Raw genomic sequence first — 13,149 nt, forward strand, 5'->3', positions numbered from 1 at the left:
AGAACACCCCACACTTGCATGAATTCCAATAACTTTCAAGAAGCTCAATGCCATCCATCACAAAGCATTCTGCTTAACTAGTACCAATCAACTACAATTTAAAAAAAAAACTAATTTCTCAACTACAGTCATTGTACCACCACCCACAAAATCCACTGCAGGGAACTCCAATTGCACTGTAACTTTCACAAGAATAATTCATAATAAACTACTCCCATAAAAACATTGCTGTTTGCTTATCAAGGTGTGACAATAAGCACTGTGAAACTTATCAAAAGATAGAAGTACTTACAGCTAAGAAGCAGGGCATAGGAGACTGGGTGACGGTCAGGAAGGGGAAAGGAATTAAACAGTCTGTACAGAGTACCTCTGTGGCCACCCACTTCAACAATAGGAATTCCACTTTGGATACTTTTGGGAGGGGATGACCTAGCAAAGGAAAGTCACAGCAATTAGATCTCTGGCATTGCATCTAGCTCTATGATACAGAAGGGAAATTGAGAGAAGAGGTGAGCTGTGGTGATAGGGGATTCATTAATTAGGGGAACAGAAATGAGGTTCTGTGGACAAGAACGAGATTCCTGAATGGTATGTTGACTCCCTGGTGGCAGGGTCTGGGACATCTCAGATCAAGTCCTTGGCTTTCTTAAGTGGGAGGGTGAACAGCGGGAGGTCGTGGTCGTAGTCCAGGTAGGTAGCAATGACATAAGTAGGAAGCATGATGAGGTTCTACAAAATGAGTACAGGGAATCAACTGCTAAGTGTCACAATGGGGGCATTGGGAATGGACCCAAATGCAAGACACAGACACTTAAGTACAAGGAACAGGACTTGACTAGAGTAAGGACGTGACAGGATGCAGACAAGGAGCAGGGACAAGAACGCTGTCTTGGTCTAGGACATGGACAAGACAGGGAACCCGGATAAGGAACTGTGCACCAGGAGCCTGGGCTTGGGCTCCAAGCCAGAGACTGGACAAGGACCCAGAACCTGGGTCTTGCCTCAGGCTCGGGCTCCAGAACCAAGCAAGGATATGACATGACTACAGGACAGGACGTGGCTGGGGTCTAGAGGCCTGGGGCCGCGGGCTGGGCTCTCGAGACTCGAGGCCTGGGGCTGCGGGCTGGGCTCTCGAGACTCAAGGCCTGGGGCCGTGGGCTAGGCTCTCGAGACTCGAGGCCTGGGGCCACGGGCTGGGCTCTCGAGTCTGGAGGCTTGAGGCTGGGGTCTTGGTCTTGAGGCTTGAGCTTGGAGACAGGCTGGGGTCTTGGGTCTTGAGGCTGCAGGCTGGGAGCTGGGCTCTTGGAATGTGGAGGCTGATAACTCAGAGGCTGGAGCTTGGAGACAGACTGTACATCAACATAGAGCCGGGACTTATCCTTCGAAAAGCCAGGACTCATCTTTAACACGATACTAACACGAGACTGGACAGTTACATAAACATAGAGCCAGGACTTATACTTGGACAAGCCGGGACTCAACTTTATCTCCACACCAAGGTGGGACAGGACCATCCGTCGGGTAACGGCAGAACGGCTGGACTTACCCCACGGAGGCGAGGACAAGAAGAGAAAAACACCAAAGAAGAACAGACAATTCCATCTCTGCATCAGGGTTGCTCCGAGTCACAGTCCGGCCAGCAAGCTCAGCTGGCTTTGGAAACAGCCGGATCCCTACCTAGCTCGGAGCGGCTGGCAGCCACTCAGCTGGCCCGGGAAACAGCTGAATCCATACCGCAAAAACAGCTCCGACTACCGGCAGCAAGGCTCCATGAGGGGATGGTTCCCTAACGCGGCCTAAAGATGGCAAGTGGCCGCTCTAGCCTTCCACCAGCAGGTTGCTCCCAGGGGATCTTGACAAGACAAACCAGCAGCTCACACTCAACCCCAAGGCTATTTATATTCCAAGCCTCAAGATGGGAATCAGGTGCCTACGATTAACTCAACCAAACAAGGGACAGCTGGAAGACCCAGCGTCCTGAGTCCACGGACTGGACCGTGAACCAGAATATGGACTTCACGGACCGGACCATGACACTAAGTTAAAGGACAGGACCTCCAGGGTTGTGATATCAGGATTGCTACCTGCGCCACATGCCAGTGAGGCCAAAATTAGAAAGATTATACAGTTTAACATGTGGCTAAGGTGTTGTTATAGGAGGGGGGGTGTCGGATATTTGGATCATTGGGCTCTCTTCCAGGGGAGGTGAGACCCATACAGAAGAGATGGTTTGCAACTAAATTGGACGAAGACTAATATCTTAGCAGGAATGTTTTCTGGTGCTGCACGGGGTGGGGGAGTGTAGGGTAGGGGGTGGTGTTTAAACTAGAGTTGCAGGGGGATGGGAACCAGAGTGCTAGAACAGATAGTGGAGAGGATGTGGAGACAGTTGCTGTTAAGACCTCAGACAAAGTCAGGAATCAAAAGGTGCGACTAGTGTTCTGAGCTGCATATATTTCAATACAAGAAGCATGGTAGAAAAGGCAGATGAACTCAGGACATGGATCAGCTCCTGGAATTATAATATTGTAGCTATTAGTGAGACTTGGTTGCAGGAGGGGCAGGACTGACAGCTTAATATCCCAGAGTTCCATTGTTTTAGATGTGACACATGTGGAATCTAAAATGGAATTTTAGGAGGAATTAAAGGGGAGGCTTGGGGCATTACTAGTCAGGAAAAATATCATGGCATTTACAAATACTTGGATAGGCGTGGACTGATTAGGGATCGTCAGCATGGCTTTGTGCGTGGTAGGTCATGTCTAACCAATCTTACAGAGCTTTTTGAGCGAGTTACCAGGAAAGTGGATGAGGGCAAGGCAGCGGATGTTGTCTACGTGGACTTTGACAACTCCTGCATGGGAGATTGGTCAAGAAGGTTCAGTTGCTTGGCATTCAAGATGAGGTAGTAAATTGGGTTAGACATTGGCTTTGTGGGAGAAGTCAGAGAGTGGTAGTGGATGGTTGACTCTCTGACTGGAGACCTGTGACTAGTGGAGTGCCACAGGGATTGGTGATAAGTCCATTGTTGTTTTTTATCTCTATCAGTGATCTGGATGATAATGTGGTAAACTGGATCAGCGAATTTTCAGATGACACCAAGGTTGTGGGTGTAGTGGACAGTGAAGAAGACTATCAGACATTGCCGCATGAGCTGGACCAGCTGGAAAAATGGGCTGAAAAATGGCAGATGGAATTTAATGCAGACAAGTGTGAGGTATTTGAAGGATTGGAGGACCTGAGTTATAAGGACTGATGGAATATGTTAGGACTTCATTCCTTGGAATATAAATGCTTGAGGGAAGATTTGATAGTGTTATAGAAAATTATGAGGGACATAAAAAGGGTAAATTCAAGCAGGTTGCGTAGGACTACAACTAGAGGTCATGGGTTAAAGAAGAAAGGTGAAAAGTTTAAGGGATATATGATGGAAAACTTCTTCACTCGGAGAGTCGTAAAACTGTGGAATGAGCTGCCAGTGCAAGTGGAGGATGCAAGCACAATTTCAACATTTAAGAAAAGTTTGGATGGGTACATAGATGATAGGGATATGGAGGATTATGCTCTGGGTGCAGGTCGATGGGTCTAGATAGCTTAAATGTTTCAGTATGCACTAGATAGGCTGAAGGGCCTACTTCTGTGCTATACTTTTCCATGACTCTACTCTATAATTCTGTATTCAGTTTATTGCCACCACAACTAGCCTTCAGAAGTTTTATCTAAGATCTCCTTCTTTTACATCAGCTTTAATAACATGTGCATCAGCCATCGCACTTGGGATGTTTCTGCTGATGATATGCATTATCAAGAAAAAAAGTGCAGTACCGGGTAAGTGTTAAAGTAATTCCTTAAATTATTAAAACATAAAATGTTTGATTATCTTCTGTGGCAGTAGGGGCAATCAATATTGACCTAGTGTAGACCATTGATTGCTATAGAGCAAATATTAAGGAGTCGTATATAACAGGATACAACGCCATTTGGTGTGAGCAACCAAATGTGAATTTTTACCCCTGAGGTTTCAAACATAGTGATGAACACATTCATCATGTTGTTAAATGGAATCAAGCTGTGATATTTTTAACAACATTGCAATTACAACGTGTAATCAAAATGAAATAATCTAGCAGGATCAGAGGCCTCCTGCCATCGTGCAGTCATTTTCAGGTGCATAGTTAAGCAACCACTTAAAACAACGTGTGTTCCTCAGTAAATTATGGGAACAACAAACAAACAGCTGCTAAAAGCAACAAAATGGCAGTATTCATGAATTATATCTAATCAGTGAACAGTTATGACTTGACAATTATTGCATCTAAAAAGATTTTTGAAACTAAATTGACTTTCTCAAAAGAACGAAGTAACTCATCTGTGTTTTATTTATTAAAACGTTAGATAAAATAGATATTATTTTTGGCCCAGAAGCACGCTCACAGGTGAAAAACCTGTCAAAAGCAAAACAGGAATACAGAAGATCAAGTTACATGCCAAGAACCATGAAATTAAGGCATTTTAAATGTGTAGGTTCAGTAAAATATCCCATCTGTTTTCAATAAGCAAAAATAAACTATTTCTACAAAGCACTTCAGATGAGATCCAGAGTAAAAAACTTGGGGAAATATCTTATTGAAGCATTCAGTTTCTTCCCTCAAGAGACTCAGTCAAATGTCTGATGATATACTAGTTATCTACTCAGGTGTAGCAAGGTATTTAAACTGTTAAAGAAATTGGGACGAGGGACTGTTTTGAATAAAATGAAACATCTTATTCCTTTCCAGCAAAATCTTGAGAATATATACCACCCTAGGGATTTTGGTAGGCAAATAAAACTGATTAAAACCTGTTTCCTTTCTAAGGAAGAATTGTGAAATTGACGGGTAATATCTTTGATACATTTATAGAGGGAGAGAGGTGTGCAGAGTTGGGAATAGAGGGTGAGAGGATGTAGGGAGAAAGGAAAGATGTAGGGGAAGAGAAGAAGTGAGAGGAGTAGGGAAATAGGGATGGTGAGGATGGGAGGAGTGAGGAAGAGGAGGGGAGAGGGAGGGGAAGGGAAGAGGGCAACAAGAGGGAGGGGAAGGGGTAAACAGTAAGAGAAGGGGAAAGGGAGAAGAGACGGATCAGTGAGAGTGGGGCAGGGAGAGGGAGAAGAGAGGGGTGGGAGGAAAGAGTGAGTGAAGAATGAAGGAAGGGTGAGAGAAGAATGAGGGTGTTGGGGGAGAGGGGCAGAGAGGGGACAGTGAGGGGGGACGTTGGTGGAGGGGAAGGTGACAGAGCAGGAGAAGGCGGGAACGAGGGGAGGGAAAAAAGGAAGGAGGGGGAGAGCTAGGGAGAGGGAGGGGAGCAGAAGGTGAGGGAGATGGAGGGGACAGGGGAAAGGAAAAGTATGGGGGAGTGGAGAACGGGGGAGGAGAGGAAAGGAGGGCAGAGGGGAGATGGCAGGGAGGAGAGAGGGGGATTGGAGAGGATAGGGAGAAGGGAAGGGAGAAAGAGGAAGGGGGAAGATGGGCAAGAAAAAGAGAGGGGGAGAGAGAAGGGGGGAGAGAGTGGTGTGTGAAGGGATGGGGTAGAGATGTGAGTGGATAGAGAGTGAAGAGAGAGGGACAGGAAGAAGGGGAGGGGAGAGGAGGAAGGGGAAGAGGAGGAAGGGGAGAGGAGGAAGGGGAAGGGAGAGGAGAGAGGAGGAGGTTGGGAGAGGGGAGAGGGATGTAGAGAGGACGTGGGGGGGTCGGGAGGGATGTGGGGAGGCAGGGAGAGAGGGAGATGGAAGGGGGGAGAGTGGGAATTGGTGAGGAGAGTGGGGGAGCAGGAGGGGAGAGAGGAGGAATGGGCAGAGCGTGGGGGACAGGAGAGAGACAGGGAGAGGTACATAGAGAGACAGGGAAATGATGGGGAGAGGTGTGGAGAGAGGGGCATACAGTTGGTGGGAGTGGTGGGGAGAGGGGGGTAAGAGGGGCCTACGGGGAGAGAGTGGAGTAGATATGGGAGAGGAGAGAGGGGCAGGGGTGAAGAGGTACGGATATGGGGAGTGAGGGGGAGAGGTGGAGGAGTGTGGCCAGGGAACATAGAAGATCTGGGGGAGAGTGGAGAGGAGAGAGAGAAGGGGTAGAGAGTGGGTGGAGAGAGGAGGGGAGAGAGGGAAAGGCAGAGGATGGGGGAAGAAGGGGGAGTGGTGGAAGGGTTGTGGTGGTGCGGAGATGGGGAGTGAGGAAGAGAGGTGGAGGAGTAGGTCTGGGGAACATGGAAGAGACAGGGGAGACTGGGGAGGGGTGAGGGAGGTGATGAGGAGTTAGGGAAGGAGGGAGAGTGGTTGGGAGGGTGGAGGGAGGGGATGAGAATGGGAAGTGGAGAGCTAGAGCAGGGGAAGAGCTGGTCATTAGGTATCATTGAACTGTGTGGTCAAGGTACTATTTAGAGTGCTATTTGTGTGATAACAGTGAGCTCACTTTGAGTGTTATAACTGTGCTATTAGCATGTGAAGTGTATCATATAGAGAGGTGGATTATGATATCATACTAAGTGTACGTGATGCATAGTATGCATTGTATAACATTCAGTCTGTGGCACATAAGATCTATATTACTACATGGATAAATAATTTACTCTTCATTAGTTGTATTTAATAGTCCACTGCTGCTTTACAGTGAGAACACTTTTTTATGGGTGAGTCGAAATGAAAGAGTGTTGGCAGGTGATTCTAACTCAACTTGGCACTGCAGCCAAGATGATCTTATCTATGACTGATACCTGGATTTTAGTTTTCCAGCAGACAACAATGACAATAACCAGAGGTAGTAGAGCTTGTTTTCCATTTTCACAGTCCGTAACTACTGATTTCTGTAATAATGCCCCAGTACTGAATTATCTCAGCCAAAATCAATGTTCTTGTCATTTACCGAGGAGAATGATGTTTGAATTTTTAAATGTGGACATGGAAATTTCAGAACAGACATGAACTAAACACTGACTTCCTATGAAATTTATTTAAAGCATACCAGCAGCAATGATAGATACCATCATAGATGTACCGTGAAGAACATTCTGACAGGCTGCATCACTGTCTGATATGGGGGCTCCATCTTGGGTACTAGCCTACAAAGTGCCCAGGACATCTTCAAGGAGCGGTGTCTCAGAAAGGCAGCGTCTATTATTAAGGACCTCCAGTACCCAGGGCATGTCCTTTTCTCATTAGTACCATCAGGTAGGAGGTACAGAAGCCTGAAGATACACACTCAACAATTCAGGAACAGCTTCTTCTCCTCTGCCATCCAATTCCTAAATGGACATTGAACCCATGAACACCACCTCACATTTTTAATATATATTATTTCTGTCTTTGCACTATTTTTAATCTGGTCAAAATACATATACTGGAATTGATTTGCTTATTTACTTGTTTTTACCTTCTTTTACTTCTGTATTATGCTGCTGCTTAAGTTACCAGATTTCATGACATATGTCAGTGATAATAAACCTGATTCTGATTCTGATTGTTAAATAAAAACCCTCATTTTATAGTGAGGACAACTTTCTTTAAATCTGCTGGTGACAACATTCCATAAAATAGCCAAAGAAAAGTGAGATGTTCAAGGCCAAGTGCTTGTCCACTCAGAATAGTAAAAGATAGATGTAGCACCTTTATAGATAGATTGATCTGAATTTCTACTTTAAGGCCATCATGGTGCAGGTGATTTTCATACATGGTTGCTAAAGGAATCACTTTGAAATGCAACACTGATGCAACTAACTTTAATTTAATAGTAGAACAGAGAACAGTAGAGCACAGTATGGGCTCTTTGGTCCACAATGTTGAGCAACCAATATAAACCTACTCCACAATCTATCTAAACCTTTCCTCCCACACAGCTCATAACCCTCCAATTTTCTCACATCCAAATGTTCAAGGGTTAATTTTATTGTTAAAGTATGCATGTACAATACAAATCTGATATTTGTCTACTCCAGATAACCATTAAGTACAGAAAAGCCATGTGAGTTGTTGAAAGAAAAGACATCAACTACCCCCCCGCATGAAAAAAGGAAAGAAACAAAACTTGCAGACCCCAAAATCACCTCTCCCCAGCAGCAAAAACAACCACAATAATAAACACCAACCCCCTACACATAACAATCCTGACCCCCTCACTCACAGAAAACAACAGGGACAGTTCCTGTCTAAGAGCTTTATACACTGCATCCGCCTCTACTAGTATCACTGACAGTGCGTTGCAGGAACCATAAATCTGTAAAACAGCCTGATTCTGACATGTCCTGTAAGTGTTCCTCTACTCACCTTGAACTGACGTCCTCTGCGTTAGCCATTACCACTCCTGGAAAAAGGTGCTGCCTGTCCACTCTATCTATGCCTCTCGTAATCTTAAACACCTCTATCAAGTCAAGTCAAGTCAAGTCAAGTTTATTGTCATTTTGACCATAAGCTGCTGGTACAGTACACAGTAAAAATGAAACAACGTCCTCCAGGACCCTGGTGCTACATGAAACAACACAAAACTACACAACACAAGGCTACACTAGACTATGTAAAATAAACATAAAAACTGCACTAGACTACAGACCTGCACAGGACTACATAAAGTGCACAAAACAGTGCAAGGCAGTACAATAATTAATAAACAAGACAATAGGCACAGTAGAGGACAAATTACAATATAATAATAAATGATGTAGGTGTCAGTCTAGACTCTGAGTATTGAGGAGTTTGATGGCTTGGGGGAAGAAACTGTTGCACAGTCTGGTCATGAGAGCCCGAATGCTTCGGTGCCTTTTGCCAGATGGCAGGAGGGAGAAGAGTTTGTGTAAGGGGTGTGTGGGGTCCTTCACAATACTGTTAGCTTTGCGGGTGCAGCGTGTGGTGTAAATGTCTGTAATAGCAGGAAGAGAGATCCTGATGATCTTCTCAGCTGACCTCACTATCCGCTGCAGGGTCTTGCGATCTGAGACGGTGCAATTCCCGAACCAGGCTGTGATGCAGCTGCTCAGGATGCTCTCGATACAACCTCTGTAGAATGTGGTGAGGATGGGGGGGTGGGAGATGGACTTTTCTCAGCCTTCACAGAAAGTAGAGATGCTGCTGGGCTTTCTTGACTATGGAGCTGGTGTTGAGGGTCCAGGTGAGATTCTCCGCCAGGTAAACACCAAGAAATTTGGTGCTCTTAACGATCTCAACGGAAGAGCCATCAATGTTCAACGGAGAGTGGTCACTCCGTGCTCTCCTAAAGTCAACAACCATCTCTTTTGTTTTGTTCACATTCAGAGACAGGATGAGTCATATGTCATCCTCGTTAGCTCCAAAGCAAAAGTCCTAACTCGCTCCAACATTTCTCATAAAACATGTCCTCTAATCCTGGAAGTATCCTGGAAAATCTCCTCAGCACCTTTTCTAAATGTTCCACGTCCTTATAATAATGGAAAAACTAGAACTGAGTGTGGTCTAACTAGTGTTTTATAAAGCTGCAACATTACATAATATCTCTCGAACTCAATCCCCTGATTATTAAAGACCAGCACACTGTAAATATTCTTAATCACACTATTAATTTGTGTGACAATTTATGGGATCTATGGACTTGGATTATGAATATTATTATGAAATATTATGAATTTTGTCATTAACCTTGTATTTCACATTCAAGTTTGATTTTCCAAAGTTTATAAAGTCAGACCTTTCTAGTTTGACCTCCATCTGCCACTTCTCCATCCTACTCTGTATCCTGTCTTTATCCCACTGTAATCTTTGACAACCTTCTACACTGCCAACAACACATCCAACCTTTGTGTCATCCGCTAACCTACTAACCCACCCTTCCACTTTTTCATCGAAGCCAATTACAAAAATCACAACGAGCAGGGATCCTGGAACAGATCCCCACAGAACACCACGAGTCACCGACCCCCAAGCAGAATGTGCACCGTATAATACCTTTATCACCTTTTGTGAGCAAGTCAATTCCAAATCCACGTAGTCAAGGTTCAATGCACCAATGCCTCATGATCTTCTCAATGAGCCCACCATGGAGAAACTTGTCAAAAGCCTTAATAAAATCCATTTACACCACACTCACTGCTCTACCTTCAAATGTTTCTGTTACCTCCTGAAAACGTTATTAGGCACGTGAAGCACAATCTGCCATTCACAAAGCCATGTTAGTTATCCCTAATCATAATGCTTCTTCAAATGTCATAAATTCTGTCCTTGAGAATCCTCTCCAACATAAGAATCCTAGGACCCTCCAGCACAGAAACAGGCCCTTTGGCCCTTCAATTCCATGTTGAACCATTAATCTGCCTAGTCCCATTAACCTGCACTTGAACCATAGCCTTCCATACTCCTCCCATCCATGTACCTATCCAAATTTCTCTTAAATGTTGAAATTGATCTGCATCCCCAGCTTGCACTGGCAGCCCATTCCACACTCTCACCACCCTCTGCATGAAGCAGTTCTCCCTCATGTTTCCCTTAAACATTTCACCTTTCACCCTTAACCCATGACCTCTAGTTGTCATATGTTTGATAGAGTGGTTCTGGGCCTGAACTTGCTGAAGTTTAGAAGAATGCGGGGGGATCTCCTTGAAACCTATAAAATATTTTAAAGCCTAGACAGAGTGAATGTGGAGAGGATGCTTCCTATAATGAGAGAGTCCAGGACCAGAGGGCACAGTCTCAGAACTCAGGGAGGTCCATTTAAAACAAAGTTGAGGAAAAATGTCTTTAGCCAGAGGGTGGTGAATCTGTATAATTTACTACCACAGACAGCTGTGCCGGCCAAGTCATAGGGTATATTTAAGGCTGAGTTTGATAGGTTCTTCATTAATCAGGGCATCAAAGGTTACGGGGAAAAGGCAGGAGAATAGAGTTGAGGGGGATACTGAATCAGCCATGATGGAATAGCAAAACAGACTCGAAGGGCCAAATAGCCTAAGTCTACTCCCATGTCTTATGGTTTTATGAAATCCACGCTGAAGCAGGAACTCTCCAAAGCTCCCATAATATGCATGGTTTATTTTATTCTAATAAAACAACAAATAAAAGACCCCAGTCCAAAAATTTAATCCATTTCTATATGCATGATTGTGAATGCGAGATTGTTATCAGTTTAAAATAATTATATTTGACACCGTGACCAAAGTGAACTTCTCTATGTCTGACCATTGAACTTCAATTTTCCAGCAATAATCACTGAAAACACCCAGATGATAAATCTCCCCCTTCCACATTCAGGTAAATACAATTTCTTTGATGTGATTCCAGTGGTCCCTCTAAGGATATGTTTCAGGTTACATTTCAGTGAATGTGGTCTGCCCTATGTAGGCTGTCCATGAGGCAGCCTCATCTTGCGAGTGTATTAATCACTATAGTTAGAAATCAAAGGGCCTAATCCCTGTTTGAAGAATGACTCTTGAAGTCTTTCTCAGTAATATGATATGCACAAAATTCCGATGTAATAACTATGCATGCCAACTTGGATATTGACACCAATTACATTGTTATAAAATGTGGGCAATGTCAACCATATTATAGGCTTTGCTGACTATAAAACCCACCTGTGGTACAGGAATTGTTTATTTCGCTCTGGTAGCATTATTTAAGACACTTTTCTGGTGGTACCAAATTCAGATTCAGATTTATCGAAACATACAGTGAATCGCGTCATTTGTATTAACAGCCATCATACCAAGGATGTATTTACAACATCCAAAAAATGTCGCCATACATTCCGGTGCCAACATAGCAAGCTCTCAATGTTCAACAGTACATTGCGGTCATCTCCAGCACTAAAGTCTTATCAATGACCTTGCATAGCCTTTCCAACTGCAGATCTAATTAATTGATTTTGACCATTGCACTTGAAATTTACAAAAGGTACAGACAAATTTCTTTTTCATTTTAACAGGGAGAAGAAAACAACTTCGAATGGTTAAAGATCCAATTTATCAGAATACATACCACATGAAAAGATACCAACATTCTGGATAAATCTATGAGCCAAGAAATTTAAAAATAATAAATTTATATCACTTATGTAAGTTTTTAAATACGCGAATTTGGGGAGAGAAACACAGTTAGCCTTTCAGTTCAATGACCTTTCATCATAACCTTTTCTCTCTTGTCATGAAAGGTCATTGATCTCTCTACCAATGCTACCTAATTGCTTAGTACATGAAGTATTTTTCTTTACTTCAGATTCCCAGTTTCTGCTCTATTTTCATTTACAATATAATTTTGATAGCTTTAGCATTTAGCATTCAGTAGTATTGTAGAATATTGTGAATAAAACATGTAAGAATTGTTTTATGTGATAATTGTTGGATCTGTTTATTTTCTGATCCTTGGGGTTCTTCTTGGAGTCAAAAATCAGGAGCAGTCTTAATTCTAATGATTGTTTATTTTAGTGTACAAAAAAGATACACATACTAAGTGAAGTAAATAAAGAGCTGAGAAATGATACAAAGACGTGAATGAATGCAGACACAGAAGAAATAAAGATGGTGCCTCTGAAAAATCCATCACTTTTATAGATAAGATAAGAAATTCCTTAGATAGAAATAAATCAGTTAATGGACTACATAATTCAAACAATTACATCACATGGGTAAATGCTAATACTTAGCCAATGAAAAGTGAGAAAGGTGATAAAACATTAGTTTAGTTGCTATACTGCTTTCTACCATTGAGTGGGAATGAAACACCACATATTGTGAAAAATACATGAGTTTTGTAAAAAGTACTAATCTTTTAAAAAGTATTATTTCAAAAAACACTGATTTCCAACAGTCCCCACTTTTGATTCTATAAGGGACCCTGACAGAATCACATCTGAAAATTCTGAGGTGGAAAAGCTTAAAGTATCTATGTTACAGTAATCACTTTTAAACAAACATAAAACATGTCGATTATGATAATAATGTCCAATATTATATTTGTGCTTCCCACAGTACTTATCTTAATCTGGAGGCACTTTAGCTCACTTGCAGTGGCTAGCATTTATTCACTTACTTTTCCCTTCTACCTTAACTGCTGAGTTGGTAATGAGCAGTTCTTGGTAAGAAATTTACCACCAAGTTCCTAAGGGTTTCTTATGCAGTTTCTTGACCTGAATCCTCTCGCCAGGAATTAAGGTTTGTCTTCCT

General features: G+C 43.1%; 1 protein-coding gene across 1 annotated transcript in view; it reads left to right on the plus strand.

The window, feature by feature from the left end:
• Positions 1 to 12,311, plus strand: part of LOC134347546 (cell surface glycoprotein CD200 receptor 5-like) — a 52,585-nt gene extending 40,274 nt beyond the window's left edge. Inside the window, exons 5-7 of the mRNA XM_063049901.1 lie at positions 3,745 to 3,828; positions 11,189 to 11,239; positions 11,913 to 12,311. Coding sequence (XP_062905971.1) covers positions 3,745 to 3,828; positions 11,189 to 11,239; positions 11,913 to 11,995 — 218 coding nt within the window. The 3' untranslated portion in view covers positions 11,996 to 12,311. The remainder of the gene's footprint in view (positions 1 to 3,744; positions 3,829 to 11,188; positions 11,240 to 11,912) is intronic.
• The last annotated feature ends 838 nt before the right edge of the window (positions 12,312 to 13,149 follow it).

This window comes from Mobula hypostoma, chromosome 6, assembly GCF_963921235.1.
Source record: "Mobula hypostoma chromosome 6, sMobHyp1.1, whole genome shotgun sequence".
Lineage (NCBI taxonomy): Eukaryota > Metazoa > Chordata > Chondrichthyes > Myliobatiformes > Myliobatidae > Mobula > Mobula hypostoma.